The following is a 23673-nucleotide window of genomic DNA, read 5'->3' on the forward strand; positions in this document are numbered from 1 at the left end:
AAAACAATTCCAGGACTGTACACAAATAGCTCCACAGCTGAAGAACATCAGAAACAATGTCCACCACTCACATGGAATACCGGCTACTGTGTACATCTCCTGTATTATGTCTGCAGTCTCTGACCGTCTCCTGTACCATGTCTGCAGTCTGCTGACCGTTCTCCTGTACCATGTCTGCAGTCTCTGACCGTCTCCTGTACTATGTCTGCAGTCTCTGACCGTCTCCTGTACCATGTCTGCAGTCTCTGACCGTCTCCTGTACCATGTCTGCAGTCTCTGACCGTCTCCTGTACCATGTCTGCAGTCTCTGACCGTCTCCTGTAGTATGTCTGCAGTCTCTGACCATCTCCTGTACCATGTCTGCAGTCTCTGACCATCTCCTGTACCATGTCTGCAGTCTCTGACCATCTCCTGTACCATGTCTGCAGTCTCTGACCGTCTCTTGAACTATGTCTGCAGTCTCTGACTGTCTCCTGTACCATGTCTGCAGTCTCTGACCATCTCCTGTACTATTTCTGCAGTCTCTGAACATCTCCTGTACCAAGTCTGCAGTCTCTGACCATCTCCTGTACCACATCTGCAGTCTCTGCCCCATCTCCTGTACTATGTCTGCAGTCTCTGACCATCTCCTGTACTATGTCTGGATCTCTGCCTTATTTACATAGACTGAGCTCCGTTCTGTGTCTCTGCCCGACCATCAGCGGTTGCCGGAAGACATCCATTTCCCGGCACCCGCAGATATCTTCTACGCCCCCTGCAGGTCGGAAAGTGCAGAATCACGTGTATATACACATGACTCTGCACAGGAGGGCTGCCCTGGAGCAGAATATCGGCTATAGTCGTTAACTGGATAAATGTTTATTCCAGGAGTTAGATATTTCTATACAGAAATCATAGGCGGTGGCTTAGGCAATAGCCAATCACAGGAGAAGATTCTACATACGTAGTGAGAAGGAAACTAGCTGATAATACTTTCTCATTTCTTAGAAATCACACGATTTACAGTCCACCAAAACTCCACAGTTTCAGCTAAAATACACCATATCACCAAAAGTATTGGGACGCTTTCCTTTACACACACATGAACTTTAATGGCATCCCAGTCTTAGTCCGTAGGGTTCAATATTGAGTTAGCCCACCCTTTGCAGCTATAACAGCTTCAACTTTTCTGGGATGGCTGTCCACAAGGTTTAGGAGTGTGTCTATGGGAATGTTTGATCATTCTTCCAGAAGCGCATTTGTGAGGTCAGGCACTGATGTTGGTTGAGAAGGCCTGGCTCGCAGTCTTCGCTCAAATTGATCCCAAAGGTTTTCTATCAGGTTGAGGTCAGGACTCTGTGCAGGCCAGTCAAGTTTCTCCACCGCAAACTCAATCATCCGTCTCTTTATGGACCTTGCTTTTAGCACTGGTCCAAAACATTTGGTGGAGGGGGGAATTATGGTGTGGGGGTTGTTTTTCAGGGGTTGGGGTTGGCCCCTTATCTCCAGTAAAGGGAACTCTTAAGACGTCAGCATACCAAGACATTTTGGACAATTTCATGTTCCCAACTTTGTGGGAGGAGTTTGGGGATGGTCCCTTCCTGTTCCAACATGACTGTACACCAGTGCACAAAGCAAGGTCCATAAAGACATGGGTGAGCGAGTTTGGGGTGGAGGAACTTGACTGGCCTGAGTTCTCAAATTGACGTCCACCTGGATCGACGAATGTCCTGCGCAGCCGTCTTTTGACAATAGGCTGGGCAGGAAGTGGTCAATACATTGACTTCTTTTCCTCTGCTAGCTTCTGCTGCGGGCCACTCTCCAGGGTGCTAGAAAGGACCCAGGTGAGGTGCTCTCAGTATCTCTGCCTGGGACAGCGGGAAGCATCAGCTTATTCAGCTACTGCTCCTCCACTCCTGACACTCGCTCAAGGCACTCTAAAGTTCTGGGGTGGCAATTCCGCAAGCCCAGAATGCGATCAATGGTTTGCCGACCCTGGACATGCGCTTCCCTGGTTTAATGTTCTAGGCCACATCAGAGGGCTCTGGGGGCCACATCAATGAGCTCCGTGGGCCAAATCAGAGGGCTCCACGGACCATATTAGAGGGCCTCATGGGCCACATCATAGGGCTCCATGGGCCACATCAATGAGCTTCGTAGGCCAAATCTGAGGGCTCCGTGGGCTACATCAGAGGGCTCCGTAGGCAGCATTTGAGAGCTCCACGGGCCACAGGTTGAGCACCCCTGGAATTTACAAACTATGGGATATATATCTGAAAATTGATCAATCCTGATGTACTAATGGGCAATTTCCTTTCTTGAGGCCCGAAAATGCCAAGACAGTACAAATACCCCCAAATTACCCTTTTTTGGAAAGAAGACAGTCCAGTGCAAGGTTGTGATAAGAGGTGAAGAGAAGGGGAGGCTGCCTCGGACACTGCAAGGAGATTGATGGAGGGGATAGGGGGAGTTTGAGGGTGGCAGGGGGTAAGAGACTGCAGACATGGTACAGGAGACGGTCAGAGACTGCAGACATAGTACAGGAGACGGTCAGAGACTGCGGACATGGTACAGGAGATGGTCAGAGACTGTGGACATGGTACAGGAGACGGTCAGAGACTGCAGACATAGTACAGGAGACGGTCAGAGACTGCGGACATGGTACAGGAGATGGTCAGAGACTGCGGACATGGTACAGGAGACGGTCAGAGACTGCAGACATAGTACAGGAGATGGTCAGAGACTGCAGACATGGTACAGGAGACGGTCAGAGACTGCAGACATAGTACAGGAGACGGTCAGAGACTGCAGACATGGTACAGGAGATGGTCAGAGACTGCAGACATGGTACAGGAGATGGTCAGAGATTGCAGACTTGGTACAGGAGACGGTCAGAGACTGCAGACATGATACAGGAGATGGTCAGAGACTGCAGGAGACGCAAAAGAAAGGAAAAATGGTCATGGGACTTAAGATGAGGTAGGTTGCTTGCTTTAATGACCAGATAAAGTGAAGTCTCAAAAATGTTTATTCATTACATGATTGATAATAGACAGAGATATATAACAAATACGACATCACATAATCCAGATAGAAATACAGACATAGAATGTAGAGGACTGGCATGCCATGTATTTACACAATTCATATTATAATAATATACAATAATAAACGTGTATATATATATATCTCATGAATAATACATGGTTAGTATCCAGATACATATGTCTTCACATCTATATCTCTACGCGTTTCATGGAACTTTCAGACACTCATCAGGAGCTTGATAAAAAAAATATAAGCTTATTTTAGAATACAAAATTCTTAAAAAATAAAAAGAATACACCAAATTGCTCCCTTAGAAATATCGTATACATAAGATCCTACTACTTACATGTAACAAACCAAAGCAGGCCCTGTGACCATAAGGGAATGAAAGCACAGTGAGGGGAGGAGTCTAACCCAGGGCTGAGGCGGGAATAAGCCAATCGATCCTAAAAAAAAGGGGGGGGGGGAACCCAGCAGATGCAGACCCGGACACCTATAATTCCAACAAGTGTAAAAGCACATGGTGACCAATTATTCTAAGAAAGAGGTTAAGTATAAAATATATAGGGTGTATATGCATATATATATATAGAAGGAAAAAAAATATAGAGACTGCAGACATGATACAGGAGACGGTCAGAGACTGCAGACATGGTACAGGAGACGGTCAGAGACTGCAGACATGGTACAAGAGATGGTCAGACTGCGGACATGATACAGGCGACGATCAGAGATTGCAGACAGGGTACAGGAGATGGTCAGAGACTGCAGACATGGTACAGGAGACGGTCAGAGATTGCAGACAGGGTACAGGAGATGGTCAGAGACTGCAGACATGGTACAGGAGAAGGTCAGAGATTGCAGACAGGGTACAGGAGATGGTCAGAGACTGCAGACATGATACAGGAGACGGTCAGAGACTGCAGACATGATACAGGAGATGGTCAGAGACTGCAAACATGGTACAGGAGACGGTCAGAGACTGCAGGCATAGTACAGGAGACGGTCAGAGACTGTAGACATGGTACAGGAGATGGTCAGAGACTGCAGACATAGTACAGGAGACGGTCAGAGACTGCAGACATGGTACAGGGGATGATCAGAGACTGCAGACATGGTACAGGAGACGGTCAGAGATTGCAGACATGGTACAGGAGACGGTCAGAGACTGCAGACATGGTACAGGAGACGGTCAGAGACTGCAGACATGGTACAGGAGACGGTCAGAGACTGCAGACATGGTACAGGAGACGGTCAGAGACTGCAGACATGGTACAGGAGACGGTCAGAGACTGCAGACATAGTACAGGAGATGGTCAGAGATTTCAGAAATAGTACAGTAGATGGTCAGAGATTGCAGACATGGTACAGGAGACGGTCAGAGACTGCAGACATGGTACAGGAGACGGTTAGAGACTGCAGACATGGTACAGGAGACGGTCAGAGACTGCAGACATAGTACAGGAGACGGCCAGCAGGTAAGTATGATATCTTTCTTTATTTTACAGAAAATAATAATAATACCCTTTAGTATCACTTTAACAAATCATTGGGGAGTCTTTTGGCAGCAACTTAGGCCCCAATGTGATAGGCACACACAGTACACAGACTGGAGGTACAGCAGAGATGGGGGATGGGCCACTTCTATGCACTCACCCCTCACTTACATTAAACATGGCAGGCTGGTCACTTACCCGTCCCCCTCCCCTCGCAGCTCATTTCATGAAGCAGACTCTGTGTCTCATCCCAGGGATGTGATGATGATGTTAGCGCCGAGCGACACTACACCAGCCCATGGGGGAGGTGACAGAGATTACAAGTCCCGAGGAAGGGCGGAGAGCGTGGGGGTGGAACGTTGATGTTCTGCATCGCCCGCCTCCTGAAGCAACACCATCCAATAAGAGGGGAACAGCGCGGGACGCAGCCAGGCCAACGGTGCATGTTAATCCAGCAATGACACTTCTTTGGGGGGAGGGGGTGGGGGAGAAGCCAGGATGACGTCACGCACAACCGCGATTATTCTGGGTTCCGCATCGTAACCGAATCGGAAAAGGCTGCATGGCGATGCGCCGATCATTTTCAACACCCCCAGTGACAACGTGAGTACAGTGATCAGATTGTACATTCAGTCCATAGCGGCCTATGAAGAGAATCCTCAGCTCCATCTAGTGGCCATAATCCAGTATTTGTCCCAAAATACCTCAATTAAAAAAAAGAGAAATAACACATTATGGCCACTAGATGGAGCTGACGATTATAGGAAATCACACATTTTTTTTTAAAACAGACCTCTAAATGTTTATAAAATCTTCCCGCACAAAATGTACTCAGCCAATGAAAGGTAAGGACTCCATTTTTATTTTTCTCCTGCTATCAATGGCCAACACGGGACAACACTTCATCCATGTCTTTGGTGATCTCTGATCTCCTTATGAAGTGTTTCTTACATGATGAAGATCAGCCATGGAGTATATCTGAGGTGTACATCAGGGTGTGCTTCTTCCCCACATGTCCATCAACATTCATATAGAAAACATTTCCCGCACTCAAGGCACTAATACACCTCCAGGGTTGTGTGGGACCCCTGAGGTACAAGAAGACAGGACTTCAGTGAGGAACAATTCCCTCACTCAGGATAGGAATACGGCTTCTCACCCGTGTGCAATCTCTGATGTGTGGAAAGAGTGGACTTCTGTGAAAAACATTTCCCGCACCCAGGACAGGAATACGGCTTCTCCCCCGTGTGGGATCTCTGATGTCTGCGAAGATTGAACTTCTGTAAAAAAACATTTCCCGCACTTAGGACAGGAAAATCGCCTCTCCTTATGACACTTCAGATGTGACAAGATCTGACTCTTTCACAAAACATTTTCCACACTCACAACAGAGACTAGGCTTTCATGTGAGTCTTTTGATGTGCAGCAAGATGTGGCCTCTGTGAAAAACATTTCCCACACTTAGGACAGGAATACGGCTTCTCCCCCGTGTGAGATCTTTGATGTATAACAAAAGCTGATTTCTCTGCAAAACATTTTCCACACTCAGGGCAGGAATACGGCTTCTCACCAGTGTGAGTTTTTCGATGTGTGGAAAGATTGCACTTCAGTGTAAAACATTTCCCGCACTCAGGACAGGAATACGGCTTCTCGCCAGTGTGCAATCTCTGATGTGTGGAAAGATATGACTTCTGTAAAAAACATTTCCCGCACTCAGGACAGGAATACGGCTTCTTGCCAGTATGCACTCTCTGATGTGCAGAAAGAATGGACTTCTCTGAAAAACATTTCCCACACTCAGGACAGGAGTACGGCTTCTCACCAGTGTGCGATCTCTGATGTGTGGAAAGAGCGGACTTATCTGAAAAACATTTCCCACACTCAGGACAGGAATACGGCTTCTCACCAGTGTGCAATCTCCGATGTGTGGAAAGAGCGGACGTCTGTGAAAAACATTTCCCGCACTCTGGACAGGAATACGGCTTCTCGCCAGAGTGCACTCTCTGATGTGTGGAAAGAGCGGACTTATCTGAAAAGCATTTCCCACACTCAGGACAGGAATACGGCTTCTCACCAGTGTGCAATCTCCGATGTGTGGAAAGAGCGGACGTCTGTGAAAAACATTTCCCGCACTCAGGACAGGAATACGGCTTCTCACCAGTGTGAGATCTCTGATGTGTGGAAAGATCAGACTTCTGAGTAAAACATTTCCCGCACTCAGGACAGGAAAAAGGATTCTCTCCTGTGTGAAATCTCTGATGTGTGTAAAGATTGGCCTTCACTGAAAAACATTTCCCGCACTCAGGACAGGAATACGGCTTCTCACCTGTGTGACTCCTTTTATGTACACGAAGATTTGATCTATCACGGAAACATTTCCCACACTCAGTACATGGAAATCTCTTATCTGTTGGAAGGACAGCACTGTCCCTCACAGTCTGAGGTTCCTCAGGATAAGAGGAATACGATGGTTCGGCACCGTCCCTCACAGTCTGAGGTTCCTCAGGATAAGAGCAATACGATGGTCCATCTACACTGTGTGGTCCCGGATGGACATTTGAGGTAGCCGGGTTTTCTCCTGGACTATACTGTGTGATGTCCTCATCTTCTACTTTACAGTCTGGAGACAAAGTGAGACAATCCTCTGAGGTTTTCCTCATCTCCCGTCCATGTACTAAAATAGAAATACAAAGATTATTATTAGACATTAGCAGATTGGTTCCCCTAAACCAAGACTCCGCCCACATCAGGCAGCTTTATCTCTGAGGATCTTACAATTCCCCCCTCAAGGTAACTAGTAAATGGGTCCTCTGATCTCCTACCAGTTCACTTCTTTATTCATGGACCTTAGTCAGAGAGTGAGGAAACAACGAGAACTGTCTTTTATAGGAGTGACAGTGATGAGGGGATTATAGGACAAGTGTCCCCCTCCCCCTCTATCACTCATTGCCATCTTCCCAACACAAGAAGTCCCGCACTTCCTTATTTAGTCCATGATTTTGTCATGAATACCAGCAGAACTGAGCCCCACCAGAGGTCAGAGAGTGAGGATGGGGGAGAACAACCAAGATGAAGACTGGACTGACTCCTCCCTCATTATCACTTTCTGTTTAAGGTTCCAAAGTTGGAGGATGTTATCACATTATTATCACCATGTAAAAGTCTGTCCTCCAATCAAATCATCAGATATAAAATGTCCAGCTGGTAGGAAATGGGAGTAACAAAAGAGAATCCATATTATGTGTATATATAGCAGTGGGTAGAGGGGAGACAGCAGAAGTCAGGAGTATGTAATGTACAACATGGAGTATATAGTGCAGGGGTCAGGAGTATGTAATGTACAACATAGAATATATAGTGCAGGGGTCAGGAGTATGTAATGTACAACATAGAGTATATAGTGCAGGGATCAGGAGTATGTAATGTACAATATAGAGTATATAGTGCAGGGGTCAGGAGTATGTAATGTACAACATAGAGTATATAGTGCAGGGATCAGGAGTATGTAATGTACAATATAGAGTATATAGTGCAGGGGTCAGGAGTATGTAATGTACAACATAGAGTATATAGTGCAGGGATCAGGAGTATGTAATGTACAATATAGAGTATATAGTGCAGGGGTCAGGACTCATAATATTGGTGTTCAGTAATTTGTGGTGGCTTACATGTATTTATTTAGTGTTAACCACTTGCCGACCGCCGCACGACTATTTACGGCGGCGGTCAGCCCCTCACAGGCAAAGTGACGTAGGGCTACGTCACTAGCCTGTGAGGCTCTAGGGAGCGAGTGCGCGCCGCCTGAGGCGCTCTCCCGCGCGTGTGCCCGGCGGACCCGATGTCCGCCGGGCAATTGCGATCGCCCGTTACACCGGGAGAAAGGCAGGCGGCTAATGTAAACAAAGCTGCCTGTCATTCTCCCCTGTGTAAGAACAGTGATCATACGGTTCTGCTATGTAGGACCGTTGATCACTGTTCTTACACATCAAGCCACAGCCAATCACAGTAAAAATCACGCCCCTAAGGACACACTTAACCCTTCCCTCTCAAAAAAAGTTAACCCCTTCACTGCCAGTGTCATTTTTACAGTAACAGTGCATATGTATAGCAGGGCTCAAAATTTAAAGTCCTGAGCTACTAGCCAGGCCTTAAGGGTTACTCGCCACCAGTTGCCCCACCCAACTCCTACCCTGCCCCGCCCCTAATTCCGCCCCTAAACACGCCCTCATAAAATTACACTGTTAAATGTTTTTGCATTAATGCAGAAGTTACAAAAATAAATATTAATAAAAAAATTTTCAGTGCCCATCAGTGCAGCCTAATCAGTGCCCATCAAGGGTCTGGAACCTTCTAGTACCCCTCCCCCCCCCCCCCCAAATTTCACCTCCTAGAACAAATCCTACCTGTCAAATCCTCCCCCCATCAAAATTTTCCCCCTAGCACAAAAAACCCCCATTATTCCTACTGGCACAACCCCCCCCCCCCCCCAAATACCCCTTTTTAACAGCCCCAAGACTTCCTGTTCTGGCACAAATCCATCCCCCCACCCCATTCCAATAATCTCTATAAGGACGATCCCCAAATCCCCACTTCTGGCACAAATCCTCACCCCCCCAGCACGAATCACTCCTCCTAGCACCCTCCCCCCCAATTCCCCTGCTAGAAGAAATCTTATATTGTCACCTCTCAAATTCCCCATCCCAGCACAACCCCCCTCCCCCCCCATATCGATCCCAGTTAGAAGTAATCATCTTCTCCCCACCCCTCCTAGTACAAATACTTTGTGGGGGATTGTCCCGGGGGGGTTGGAATAAGAGAATTTGTAGCATGAGGGGTGGGGAGAAGATGATTACTTCTAGGTGGGATCAATATGGGAGGGGGGGTTGTGCTAAGAGGGGGTGGACTGTGCTGAGATGGGAGGGTTGTGCTAGGAGGGGGGGATTGTGCTGAGATGGGGGGGTTGTGCTAGGAGGGGGGGGGACTGTGCTGAGATGGGGGGATTGTGCTGAGATGGGGGGTTGTGCTAGGAGGGGGGGGGCTGTGCTGAGATGGGGGGATTGTGCTGAGATGGGGGGGTTGTGCTAGGAGGGGGGGGGCTGTGCTGAGATGGGGGGGATTGTGCTGAGATGGGGGGGTTGTGCTAGGAGGGGAAGGGACTGTGCTGAGATGGGGGGGGTTGTGCTAGGAGGGGGGATTGTGCTGAGATGGGGGGGTTGTGCTAGGAGGGGGGGGCTGTGCTGAGATGGGGGGGGGGTTGTGCTAGGAAGGGGGATTGTGCTGAGATGGGGGGGTTGTGCTAGGAGGGGGAGGGACTGTGCTGAGATGGAGGGGGGGTTGTGCTAGTAGGGGGGGACTGTGCTGAGATGGGGGGTTGTGCTAGGAGGGGGGGATTGTGCTGAGATGGGGGGGTTGTGCTAGGAGGGAGGGGGGAATTGTGCTGAGATGGGAATTTGGGAGGTGACAGGATAAGATTTGTACCCCAGTGTAGTTCTCCCTTTCCTCCAGCATGCAGACCTCAGATACAGCGCGGCACATCGCTCTGTGATCCTCCTCTTCATATATCAGAGTGGAGGAGGAGAATAAGAGAAGCCTATTCCTATTGCTTTGCACGGACAGCTGGCGGGAGAGATACGGCTGCAGAAGCAGAAGGGGGAGAAGATTGCAGCTCAGGAATGACACTGGATGTCAGATGGGACTATACAGAGTTTGTTACCCGCCCCCTTTCCACATTGCTTGCTTTGACTCAGAGGAGAGGGGATAACAAACTCTGTATAGTCCCGATCTGACATCCAGTGTCCTTCCTGAGCCGCAATCTTCTTCACCTTCTGCAGCCGCATCTCTCCCGCCAGCTGTCCATGCAAAGGTTTAGAAATTAATTGTCTTCTCCTCCGCTCCACCTCCACTCTGACTGTTTAAGGGGAGAAGAAGTCCCAATCTGATGTCTGCTATACTGACAGCAGTGTGCAGCCCGGCGAGAAGACAGAGAGAGAGCACATCCCGCTCTCTCCTGTCACAGAAACACTCCTGGCAGCGCCCCTCCACCTCCCATGACACAGACGCCCAGGGCAGCCATCCATCCATCCATCCATCCCACCCTCCCTTGTACCGGCTCTGGGTGAGATGATCGGCTTACCCCCTCCATCAGTCCTGCTGGCCGGATAATGTCGGAGCAACGGATCATCCCGCTCAGCTTTAATTGTAATTGGCGGGCGCTCGCCGGCAAACACAGTCCCGCCTCCTAGCCCGGCTTCTTTGATAGACGTCACACGTCCTGGTTGGCCAGGTGTTCTGTCTATCAAAGAAGCCGGGCTAAGAGACGGGACTGTGTATGCCGGCGAGCGCCCGCCAATTACAATTAAAGCTGTTACAGCGGGGTGATCCGCCGCTGACATTATCCAATCCTTCGGCGGCTTTCCTCTCCTCTCTTCCCCTGACAGTAGCTCGCCTGACATAATTTTCCACTCGCAAAATGCGAGTAGGCGAGTGGAAAATTTGAGGGCTGTGTATAGCACTGATTACTGTAGTAATGTCACTGGTACCCCCAAAAGTGTCAAAAATGTCAGTCAAGGGTCCGATCTGTCCGCCCCAATGTCGTAGTCCTGCAAAAAAAATTTGCTGATCGCCGCCATTACGCGTTAAAAAAAAAACCAATAAAAATGACATAAATCTTTCCCGTAGTTAGCAGATGCAAAAACTTTTGCGCAAACCAATCAAAATACGCTTTTTGCGATTTTTTTTTTTTTTACCAAACATATGGTAAAAAAAAATTGGCCTAAAATGTTAAAAATTTTTGATTTTTACATTTTTTTGGGGGAATTTCATATAAAAAATGTGAAAAATATTGTTATTTTTGCAAAATTGACGCTCTTTTTTTGTTTATAGCGCATGATCAAAAAATCGCACAGGTGATCAAATACCACAAAAAGAAAGCTCTGTTTGTGGGGAAAAAAAGGACGTCAAATGTGTTTAATTGCAGAGTCGCACGACCGCGCAATTGTCCGTTACAGTCACGCAGTGCCGAATCGCAAAATAGGCCCTGGTCAGGAAGGGGGTAAAATCTTCCGGGGCTTAAGAGGTTAATGACCCACCTGTGCTGATCTCTGTAGGAGTGTCCTCCTCTATAAATGTCCCCGTTATTCCATCCTCCTCCATAGACTGCTGATCATCCCTCACATACGTCTCTTCTTCTTCTGCTTTAACCTCAAATTCTATATCGATTGGATCTCCACTCTAAACCAAGAAAATGAGAGAGAATATCATCTGTAAAATATAAGCTTTAATTTTGTGACATCATATAAAAAAAAAAACACATCCTCTCCAGAAGTCCATGTTCTAGATCCTCCAATCCACCAACCTTGTAACATTGAGGGATGGTGTGACCTTCCTGTGTGGAATCCCGGGAATACAGAGGACGGGGACATCTCTCTGGTGGAATCCCGGTTTTAGGTGACTCCATCATATCCTTGTGTTCTTCTGAAAACGTCTCCATCACTCCATACTCCTCATCCTCCTCTTTATACTCTTCTTTAACATCAATATTATCACCCTCCAAGTTTCCACTCTGAATATATAATAAAATATTCATCGTAACAAACATGCTTGTATATAAATTATAACTACCAATAATTGTTCCTCATCTACCTGATGAAGGTGAGGGATGGTGTGACCTTCCTGTGTGGAATCCCGGGAATACAGAGGACGGGGACATCTCTCTGGTGGGTTTCTGTAGCTGAATGACTCCTCCATGGTGTCCTGGTACAGATCTTTGTGTTCTTTTAGAAACTCTGACTTCTCCATCACCCCATCCTCATCATCCTCCTCTTTTATCTCTTCTTTAACCTCAACTTTAGAATCTCTCAGGTTTCCACTCTGAATATATAATAAAAATGACATCAATGGTAACAATGCAGATAATGTACAGATCCTAATGATACTATCAGTGATTGTTCCTCATCTACCTGAGGGATGGTGTGACCTTCCTGTGTGGAATCCTGGGAATACAGAGGACGGGGACATCTCTCTGGTGGGTTCCCATTACTGGATCCATCTGTAGGAAACACACACACTGACTGAATACATTGTTTCTATGTGTTTATCAGATGATGGGGGGTCTAGGTGGACCCTCCGTACTGCTCTCTCCTTTACAATAAAGTCTCCTCTTACCCGGTGATGTGAGGGACGGCTGATTCTCCATCATGACGTCCTCCTGAGAACTGCTCACCTCTCCTGTCAGCAGCTCGATGATCTCTCTGGTGACTTCTCGAATCTTCTTTTTATTTCTCTATTCTATCAGGGAGGGAGGGGGAGGCAATGTGATGGTCATATGATCTCCAGAATTCACAGGAGGAAAACTCTAGATATGAACACAAAGAGAAAAATTAAATGACATTCCCAGAATCCTCCTCACCTTAGAGATAAGAGTGATGTCATGTCAATTGAAAAGCAAGATGGGATAAATGAAGGTGTGTGAAAAACAGCCGGTCCCTAGTTTGAAATACTTACCCACCAGTCTGCTAACAAACCAAAATAAACCTGTCTAACAATATAAGTTAAAAGCAGGAGTTTAGTTAACACATATTTGCAAATGCATGCGGAAGCTGCAAGGCCAACGACAAGGCATCCTGCGTTTCTTGCAGAACCTAACACTAAATAACACTACTTAACCTGAGTGTCCAAATGTCTTCACAAAGGGAAGTACATGCTTGCTAATAGATGGATGGGAAACAGATGGGATTGGAGACCGCCCAATCCTCCCCCACCTGCTCCAATCCATGACTGGCAATGAAAAACGCATGGCTGTATAAAAAACCATGGGGTGCAAACTAAATGTGATCAGCTGGGAGACACACACCCCCATCCCTTTAGTAAAGATGTTATAGGCAAATGGGGACTTTGAGTGAGACACCCGCCTGTAAAGCAAGCGTCTCCATCCCTAGTAAGATACAAGAAATGGGCAATTTGGGACTTTATGTGAGAACTGGCGAGCACTGCTCAGTGTCTCCATCCCTGTGAATAGTCAATTGAAAAGCAAGATGAGAGTGATGTCATGTGACCTCCCAGAATCCTCCTCACCTCTCCGGTCAGGTCTGTGTTTTATTAACCACTTGCCAACCGCCGCACGACTATTTACTGCGGCAGTCAGCCCCCTACAGGCAAAGAGACGTAGACCTATGTCACTCGCCCCCGCCACTCTGGGGCATGCTCCCACGCGCCCCCGGCCCCGCTGATGATCCGATTGGGTTCAGAACCGATCAGTCATCAGGTCCAGGTCAATGATTTTTGGCCTGGACCTGTTGATCGGTCCTGCCCAATCAGATACTGGACTCACCATGCCTCTCAGCAAATAGCTTGGAGTGTCTACTTTGCAAAATGGGGTCATTTGGGGGGGTTTTGTGCTATCTTGAAATTTTAGGGCCCCTGAAGCTGTGACAGGTAGTTCGGAGGTGAAATGCACAATTTACGCCATTAGAAAACCCGAAGATTGTGATTGGTTTTCGGGGTCCCGTACACAGCTAGGCTCCCAAAAAGTCTCACACATGTGGTATCCCTGTACTCAGGGGATGCAGCAGAATATATTTTGGGGTGTCATTCCACATATACCCATGGCATGTGTGAGCAATTTATCTATTCGTGACAACTTGGGGGTTAAAAAAAAAAAAAAACAGAATTTTTGTACAAATGTAATTTTCCCGAAACTTGTGGCAAAATATATATATAATATTCCATGGACTCGCCATGCCTCTCAGCAAATATCTTGGGGTGTCGACTTTCCAAAATGGGGTCATTGGGGGGGGGGGGGTTGTGCCATCTTGAAATTTCAGGGCCTCCGAAACTGTGATGGGTAGTGAGGAGTAAAATCAAAAATTTATGCCATTAGAAAACCTGAAGATGGTGATTGGATTTCGGGGTCCCGTACACAGCTAGGCTCCCAAAAAGTCTCACACATGGGGTATTCCCATACTCAGGAGAAGCAGTAGAATGTATTTTGGGGTGTCATTCCACATATACCCATGGCATGTGTGAGAAATGTATCTTTTAGTGACAAGTTTGTGTTAAAAAAAAACAAAAAACTGAATTTTTGTAAAATCTTACTGTAAAATTCCTTTCTCTGAGTCCTCTGACAGTCGCTGCCCACTCAGAGTCTTCACCAATGGGTATTGACCTCTTATCCACAGGAGCAAGCTAGGCATAAGACTTAAAAACAAAGTAATTTACATAGACACACCTGTAGGGGGCTGTCCCACTGGTCCAATACCCCCCTGCTTTCAGCATTCCCAACTCAGTTTGGTAGCAAGCAGTTAAAGTCCAAAAAACCCCAAAAGAGGGGCGGGGACGGCGACTGTGAGAGGACTCACAGAAAGGAATTTTACGGTAAGATTTTACAAAAATTCAGTTTTCTCTTACGTCCTCTGACAGTCGCCGCCCACTCATACAGTCTTCACCAATGGGATGTCCCAAAGCAGTGTAGACATGAGGGGTGGGAAGCGCAACTGTCACAAAGGCAACGCAGCACCCAGGTCAGAGAACGGAACCTTATATGAACAGAAAGGTAAAACTGGAGCAAACAACCCAGAAAATCAAGTAAACAAGGGGGAAACAACCCCAACAGTCAGGGACCGGAAAAGCCAAGGCCCCCTCAAGGTACTGCCGCAGACAGAACTTTGCGGCCAAAGGAGGCATCTGCTGATGCCAAAACATCAAGTTTGTAAAATTTGGAAAAAGTGTGCACAGACGACAAAGTCGCTGAAAATCAGAGACCACCTTTAGGAAGGAAAGATTGTTTAGGTTGCAAGACCACGTCATACCAATGAACGACCAGGTAAGGGGAGGGGCAAGACAAGGCTGCCTACTCCGACACTCTGCGAGCAGATGTGATCGCCACCAGAAAAGCAACCTTTCTTGACAGCAGAGGCAGAGAAATTTCTCTGATGCACTCAAAGGGAGGACGTTGCAAAACGGACAGAACCAAGCTCAAGTCCCAAGGAGGTAAAGGTGCTCTCCGAGGAGGAGCCAAATGACGCACCCCTTGAGTAAAGGTGCGTATTAAAGAATTTGATGCCAAGGGGTGCTGAAAAAGGATTGCCAGTGCAGATAACTGGCCCTTAATTGTGGTCAACGCAAGGAAGGCCAACACCCTCGCCACCGAAAATGGGGATGATGGATGCCCCTGGATTCACACCAGGCAAAATAAGCCTTCCAGGTACAGTAGTAGACCATACCAGACAAGGTCGTCCTAGTCTTGAGCAAGGTATGAATGACCGCCGACAAGAGACCCGATCTCTCAAGACCTGGCTTTTAACAGCCACGCCGTTAAGCCAGCGACCGTAAAGCAGGATGGAATATCGGCCCCTGAGACTGCAGATTGTCTCGTAACAGGAGCCGACATGGAGGCTCCGCGTACCAACACCGGCGCGGCCAGCCTGGTGTCACCAGAATCACCAACTTCGGTTCTGAGCCCAACCCGCGAAGGGACCTGGACAACAACTGAATTGGGGGGAAGGCATAACCACGACCCTTCCCACCTTGTTGTTTAGCCGCGATGCAAACAGATCCACATCTGAGGATCCCCATCGCGCACACAGCATCTGGAACACCTCTGGGTGAAGGAACCATTTGATTACCGTCCACAACAATGGGCGGAAGAATTTTCCCTCCGTCAGTGCCAGAGACCGGAGCCACCACAGAAGATTGACGTGGCGACTCAAAGACATCCTCCTTTCCAAGGATGGAGGATACCTGTCCCACCTGGCTAGGATCTCCGCTTGAAGAGATCACATGTGGAATTGAGCAAACGGAATTCTGTGGAATACTGCAGCTTCTCTATGTAGTGTTTTGGCGCCTTCGGGCGCCATCTTGTGTGTGGCAAGGTGTCTTTTCTTGCACGTTTGGCGGCCATTTTCCCGGAGCCTCCCATTCCTATTCATAGGCAACCATTTTCCTTAGGCCAAACCTTGTTGATCCTCTAGCGGTGTGACATCACTTCCTTCCCTGCATGAAGAGGGATCGTTCAGCAGTGTGGTAACACTCCTGGGGGTCTCTTTTTGCTATTTTTGGGGATATTCCTCTGCTTTCAGTGCCTTTCTTATCTCAGTGTGATACTTTAGATTGCAGTACATTGCGGTGGGTCGCTGCAATCGCGTCTTAAAGGGCCAGCGTCTTAGTAATTGTCATGGAGTCCCAGGACAGCAAATTTCCCCCAGCCTTGGTGAAGGACTCAGGTACTCCTGATTCTTCTCCTTCTCTTGCTGCTGCACTTCGACTTTAGCGTCCAAGGTGGACTTGTTGATGTCAGAACAGACTTCTAGAAAAAGACCTAGGCCTTCGTCTTCCTCTGATTCTGATATGGTTGCCTTGGACATTGTAACCCCTGAGGGGTCTCAGTCCTTTCCTTCTGATGGGGAGGTGGAGGAGGACGATGGGGAAGATTCTTCCCCTAAAACAGCCAAAGAACGTGCTGCTGCGTCTGCGCTTATTGCTTCTATTAAAGATACACTACATTTAGAGGATGAGCCCAACCCGCCGGGTAAGCGGTCCTCCTTTGGGACCCGTAGAACCCGGAAGGCGGCACAAGTGTTTCCTTGTCCCGCAGATTTTCACGAAACGGTGAACGAACAATGGCGCAATTTAAAGCGCCCTTTTGTGGTACCAAAACTGTTTCAGTTCCGTTACCCTTTTGCGTCTCCTACGGATTCGCGCTGGACTGTGGCCCCTATCGTGGATCACACGGTGTCCAGATTAAACAAGGCCACTCTTGTACCCGCGGAGGATTTTACGGTGTTTAGGGACCCTACGGATAGGTGGGTGGAATCTCTTACTCACCACGCTTATATGGTGGCGGGTTACATAGTTACATAGTAGGTGAGGTTGAATAAAGACAATAGTCCATCTAGTTCAACCTGTGTAGGTGTGTGTGGCTGTAATCATCTCACATACCCCTGAATGTTCTGATCCTTGAGATGTACGTCTAAGAGTCTTTTGAAAGCCACCATACTACCCGCAGAAACCACCTCTTGTGGTAGAGAATTCCACAATCTTGTTGCCCTAACAGTAAAGAACCCCCCGCGTTGCCTGAGGTTAAAACGCTTCTCCTCTAATCGCATTGTATGCCCTCGAGTCCTCATGCAATCCCTTCGAATGAACAGCTTTTTTTCTAAGCTGGGATCCCCATTAAGATATTTATAAATTGCTATCATGTCCCCCCTCAGACATCTCTTCTCCAGGGAGAATAAATCGAGCGATTGTAGACGCTCTTCATAGTCAAGGTCCTCCAATCCCCTAATTAGTTTAGTTGCCCTTCTCTGGACTCTCTCCAGCTCCAACACATCCCTCCTGAGGACTGGCGACCAGAACTGGACAGAATACTCCAGATGCGGTCGGACCAGAGTTTTATAAAGTGGAAGGATTATAGTCTTATCTCTGGAATACATCCCTTTCTTTATGCATGCTAATATTCTGCTGGCTTTGGCAGCTGCCGCTTGACATTGCATGCTGTTGCCTAATCTATCATCAACCATGACTCCCAGATCCTTCTCCATTTTTGATTCCCCCAAGGGTTCCCCTCCTAACGTGTATTGTGTTTTTAGTCCCCAAGTGCAAAACCTTACACTTCTCCACGTTAAACCTCATTTGCCATGTCGTTGCCCACTCTGTAATTTTGTCCAGGTCATTCTGTAGGATATCTCCTTCATGTTGTGAAGTTATTGCCCTGGCCAATTTTGTGTCATCTGCAAAAACTGATATCGAACTCCTGATCCCGACCTCAATGTTGTTTATGAATAAATTGAACAAGGTTGGTCCCAAGACTGAGCCTTGGGGGACCCCGCTTACCACCTCAGACCAGTCTGAGTATGCGCTGTTTATTACTACCCTTTGGACACGCCTTTCAAGCCAGTTCCGTATCCAAGAGCAAACCCTGCTATCGATACCTGCAGACCTTATTTTATAAATTAAGCGCTTGTGGGGAACTGTATCAAACGCCTTAGCGAAATCCAAGTACACCACATCCACTGGTCTCCCCCTATCAAGCTCACAGCTCACCTCCTCGTAGAATGTTAAGAGATTGGTTTGACAAGAACGCCCATTTGTAAACCCGTTCTGATTACTGCTGATGATGTTGTTGTCTTTAGCAAACTCTACAATATAGTCCCTTATCATCCCCTCCAGAAGTTTACATACTACTGATGTCAAACTGACAGGCCTATAATTTCCCAGGATATGCCTCTGGCCCTTTTTGAATATCGGAATCACGTTAGCTTTCTTCCAATCCCCTGGTACATCTCCTGTCCAATTACTGTCAGCAAAGATCAGGAACAGTGGTCTCGATATAACTTTACTGAGTTCCTTGAGTACCCTCGGATGTATGCCATCCGGGCCTGGTGATTTGTTTGTGTTAAGTTTATCCAGCCTTTCCCTGATTTCACCCTCTGTTAGCCATAGTGGCAAGTCCTGTGTATTACTACTAGCCATACAGTCATGGTCAGTGTACCCCTCCTTTTCCTGTGTAAAGACTGACGAGAAAAAAGCATTCAGCACGGTTGCTTTTTCAGTGTCCTCTGTAACCATCCTCCCATCATTGTTAATTATGTGTGCAATATGCTCTGCCCTAGTTTTTTTGCTGTTGATATAGTTAAAGAATTTCTTTGGGTTTTTTTTACTATCCTCCGCTATTTGTCTCTCAAAGTTGATTTTAGCCATCTTGATTTCTTGTTTACTTTTCTTATTTGCCTCCTTGTATTGCTCGAAAACTGATACTGTGCCCTCTGATTTATACTTCTTGAAGGCCAATTTTTTTGACGCTACAGTTTAGCCAGCCAGGTTTGGCTTTGTCTCTTCTAAATTTATTTCCCATAGGAATGCACTGCAAGATGCCTTTGCTTAATATGCTCCTAAAGCATTCCCATTTTTCCTCTGTGGTCAGGGATCCCAGGGTTCGGTCCCAGTTTACCCTTTCCATCAATGAGTACAATTTTGGAAAGTTTGCCCTTCTGAAGTTTAGGGTTCTTATATTCCCCACTTGCCTTGTTATATTGTTATTTATATTAAATGTGATCGTCCTGTGATCGCTAGAGCCCAGGTTGTCCTGGACTCCTACCTCCGAGATTAGGTCTGGGTCATTAGTGAGCAATAGATCCAGGACTGCGTTTTCTCTGGTAGGGGAATCCACCAACTGTGACATGTAATTATCCTGTAAGGTTTCCGTGAATAGACGGGCCTTCTGTGAGTGTGCAGTCCCCTCTTCCCAGTCAATGTCGGGATAATTGAAGTCCCCCAATATGATGACTGATCCCAATTTTGCCACTTTACCCATTAGTGCTAAAAATTCCAGCTCTACCCCCTCCCCTTGGTTAGGTGGCCTATAGCAAACCCCCACAATTACTTTCCCCTTTTCTCCTTCCTTATGGAGTTCAATCCACACAGATTCTAAATCCATGCTCATCCCATCCGTAATGTCACTCCTTTCTATCACCTTTATATTGTTCTTGACATAGGGTTCTTTGATAAAACCTATTTTCGCCTCTGTTATGGTGTCTCAGGCTGTGGCTGATTGGGCCCGGGTCCTCAAACGCACCCTGGAGGTGGATTCCGCCCCTTCAACTACTTTGGAGATGGTGGATCGGATTCATCAGGCGGTTTTGTACCTGTGTGATGTGGCCTTGGATGAGGCTCCTCTAGCCGCACGGATTTCCGCTGTCGCGGTGATCATCCGTCGTTTGGTATGGTTGACGAGCTGGTCGGCTGACCAGTCTTCGCATAAGACGGTGTCTGACATCCCTTATGCGGGGAATCGTCTTTTTGGGGATTCCCTGGACGAATTGGTTAAAGGGGTCACCGGGGGCAAGAGCACTCTGCTGCCCCAGAACCCCAAGGGTAAGTTTTTCCATGGTTAACGGGGCCCTTCTTTTAATCCACATCAGGGGTTCTCTTGTGTCTTCCAGGCACAGGACAAGGGGAAACCCTTTAAGGGCCAGGGTGGCCGGGAGAATCCCTGGGCGTGCGAGTCACAATCCACCCACGTTGGCTCGGCGGATCCCTCCGCCTCGACCTGAAGGGCCGCCCTCACCCATTCCAGGGGTGGGGGGACGTCTGCGCGGTTTTCTCAAACCTTAGCTGCTCCGAATTCCGGACAGGTGGGTTCAGGAAATCATTCGATCAGGATACATGAATGAAGGAATGCTGGGCTCTGTAGTCCCCCTAGTTGTAGTACAGTAGGCCCTGGTAAGGAGGAATGCCGGGCTCTGTAGCTCTGTACAGAGCCCAGCATTGCTCCTTACCAGAGCCTGTTATACTACAACTAGGGGGACTACAGAGCCCAGCATTCCTCCTTACCAGAGCCTGCTATACTACAACTAGGGGGACTACAGAGCCCAGCATTTCTCCTTACCAGGGCCTACGGTACTACAACTAGCATCAGGTAACTCTTCTAACCTGATGTGGCCTGTTCTAAAGGGGGATCTATGAGGGGACCTGCTCTACTAAAGGGGGATCTCTGGGGATGCTGGCCTGCTCTAAAGTGGAATCTATGGCGACCCTGCACTAAAGGGGATCTATTCCATAGATCCCCCTTTAGAGCAGGGTCCCCATAGATCCCCCTATAGAGCTCAGTTTCCCTGGATCCCCTTTAGGGCAGGCCCAGGCTCCCCATAGATCTCCTTTAGAGCAGGGTCCCCATAGATCCCTCTTTAGAGAAGGGTCCCCATAGATCCCCCTTTAGAGCAGGGTCCCCATAGATCCCCCTGAAGGGGTTAATCTAAGTTTCCACACTATATATGTGTGTATCATCATTTGCTGGAGATAAAAGAGGTCACAGTGACTATGGAGGAAGAGGACGGACATGATGGGGGGGTTACTGGGTGTAAATAGAAAATAAGATCTTATTACCTCCTCTGCTGCCACTCCCAACAACGTCTTCTTTGTACTTTGTACCTCAGGAACTTTCCGTGTGTAGCCGACATCACTTCCTGTCTTCCATAGAGACTTCCTGTCTGGGTAGAAATGAGATCACCACCTTGTGGAGCTCAGAGGTACTGCAGTCCCTAGAAATGTATCGTAGTGTGAACACGGCCTTGTGCTGTGTGTGTATGAACTGTATATCCTTATAGATGGGTCATCTCCAGAGATGTATAGTAACTAAGTAGAACTACTTCACTACTGTACTAAGTACGGAAAGGCGGTATCTGTACTTTCCTGGAGTAGAATTTTTTTTCTCCTACTTCCACTTTTACTTCACTACATTTTTTCAATGATTTCAATACTTCTACTCCGATATTTTTTTTTTTGTGCTCCATAGTTACTCGTTACAATTATAAAAATGACCACTATTAGAACAGTAGATGGCAGATTTCATGAAGCTCAAAACATGTGTATTATCAGCGCATACGAAAATAAAAGCTACTGTATGTATAAATAAAAGCTGCATTTGGAATAAAAAAAAACAATATGATGTTCAAACTTTTGACTTCTTTCTTGAATAACTACATAACACAGTACTTGTACTTTTACTTTCAGTACTTGAGTAGCAAAATTTTTTAAAAAACTACTTGCAATACTTAAGTACAAAAAATATTGAATACTTTACTACTTCTACTCAACTCACTTTTTGATCGAGCACTTCCACTTCTACTCAAGTATGGGTTTCGAGTACTTTATACAACTCTGGTCATCTCCACTCCCACCAAGGGGGCGGGGTTTCCCAATATGTGAAAAATGTATGGACAATTTATAAAATGTCTGTAATAATACTGTATTCTGTATGCACAGTGTAGCAACCAATAGCGCTTCTCGTCTGAGTAGGAGGGAGGGACTACTGATGAGTCAAATACCCTGCACCGATGCAGCGGAAGTTGCTCCGCCTCCTTAGCCAATCAGCACAAGACTGTACACAAAGAGCTCCACAACTGAAGAACATCAGAAACAATGTCCACCACTCACATGGAACATGGAACATGGTACATCTCCTGTACTATGTCTGCAGTCTCTGACCGTCTCCTGTACTATGTCTGCAGTCTCTGACCGTCTCCTGTACCATGTCTGCAGTCTCTGTTTCCTGTAACATGTTTGCAGTCTTTGACCATCTCCTGTATTATGTCTGCAGTCTCGGACTGTCTCCTGTTGTATGTCTTCAGTCTCTGACCATCTCCTGTACTATGTCTGCAGTCTCTGACCATCTCCTGTAGTATGTCTGCAGTCTCTGACCATCTCCTGTACCATGTCTGCAGTCTCTGACCCTCTCCTGTAGTATGGCTGCGGTCTCTGACCGTCTCCTGTAGTATGTCTGCAGTCTCTGACCATCTCCTGTACTATATCTGCAGTCTCTGATCATCTGAAGTCTCTGATCATCTCCTGTAATAGGTCTGCAGTCTCTGACCATCACTCACATGGAATGCCAGCTGCAGAACCTTCAAGAAGTCTTATCAGTGTGATCACCCGGGGTGCAGTGTCCATCTCCTGTGCCATGTCTGCAGTCTCTGACCATCTCCTGTACCATGTCTGCAGTCTCTGACCCTCTCCTGTACTATGTCTGCAGTCTCTGACCATCTCCTGTACTATGTCTGGATCTCTGCCATTTTACATAGACTGAGCTCCATTCTGTGTCTCTGCCCGACGATCGGCGGGTGCCGGAGGACATTCATTTCCCGGCACCTGCAGATATCTTCTACATCCCCTGCAGGCGGAAGTGCAGAATCACGTGTATATACACATGACTCTGCACAGGAGGGCCGCCCTGGAGCAGAATATCGGCTATAGGCAATAGCCAATCACAGGAGAAGATTCTACATACGTAGTGAGAAGGAAACTAGCTGATAATACTTTCTCATTTCTTAGAAATCACAAGATTTACAGTTCACCAAAACTCCACAGTTTCAGCTAAAATACACCATATCACCAAAAGTATTGGGACGCCTGCCTTTACACACACATGAACTTTAATGGCATCCCAGTCTTAGTCCGTAGGGTTCAATATTGAGTTGGCTCCGCCCTTTGAAGCTATAACAGCTTCAACTCTTCTGGGATGGCTGTCCACAAGGTTTAGGAGTGTGTCTATGGGAACGTTTCACCATTCTTCCAGAAGTGCAATTGTGAGGTCAGGCACTGATGATGGATGAGAAGGCCTGGCTTGCAGTCTGCGCACTAATTCATCCCAAAGGTTTTC

General features: G+C 47.3%; 2 protein-coding genes across 2 annotated transcripts in view; both read right to left on the minus strand.

Moving 5' to 3' along the window:
* The window catches only part of LOC309564464 (uncharacterized protein), a gene marked incomplete at both ends in the record, with an annotated part of 826241 nt that overhangs the window by 156945 nt on the left and 645623 nt on the right, over positions 1-23673 (minus strand).
* The window catches only part of LOC309564045 (uncharacterized protein), a gene marked incomplete at its 3' end in the record, with an annotated part of 140480 nt that continues 122724 nt past the window's right edge, over positions 5918-23673 (minus strand). Inside the window, exon 7 of the mRNA XM_082268670.1 lies at positions 5918-6923. Within this exon, the coding sequence (XP_082124796.1) occupies positions 5918-6923 (1006 nt within the window). The remainder of the gene's footprint in view (positions 6924-23673) is intronic.

This window comes from Pelophylax lessonae (assembly GCF_965119305.1).
Source record: "Pelophylax lessonae genome assembly, chromosome: 9".
Taxonomy (NCBI): Eukaryota; Metazoa; Chordata; class Amphibia; order Anura; family Ranidae; genus Pelophylax; species Pelophylax lessonae.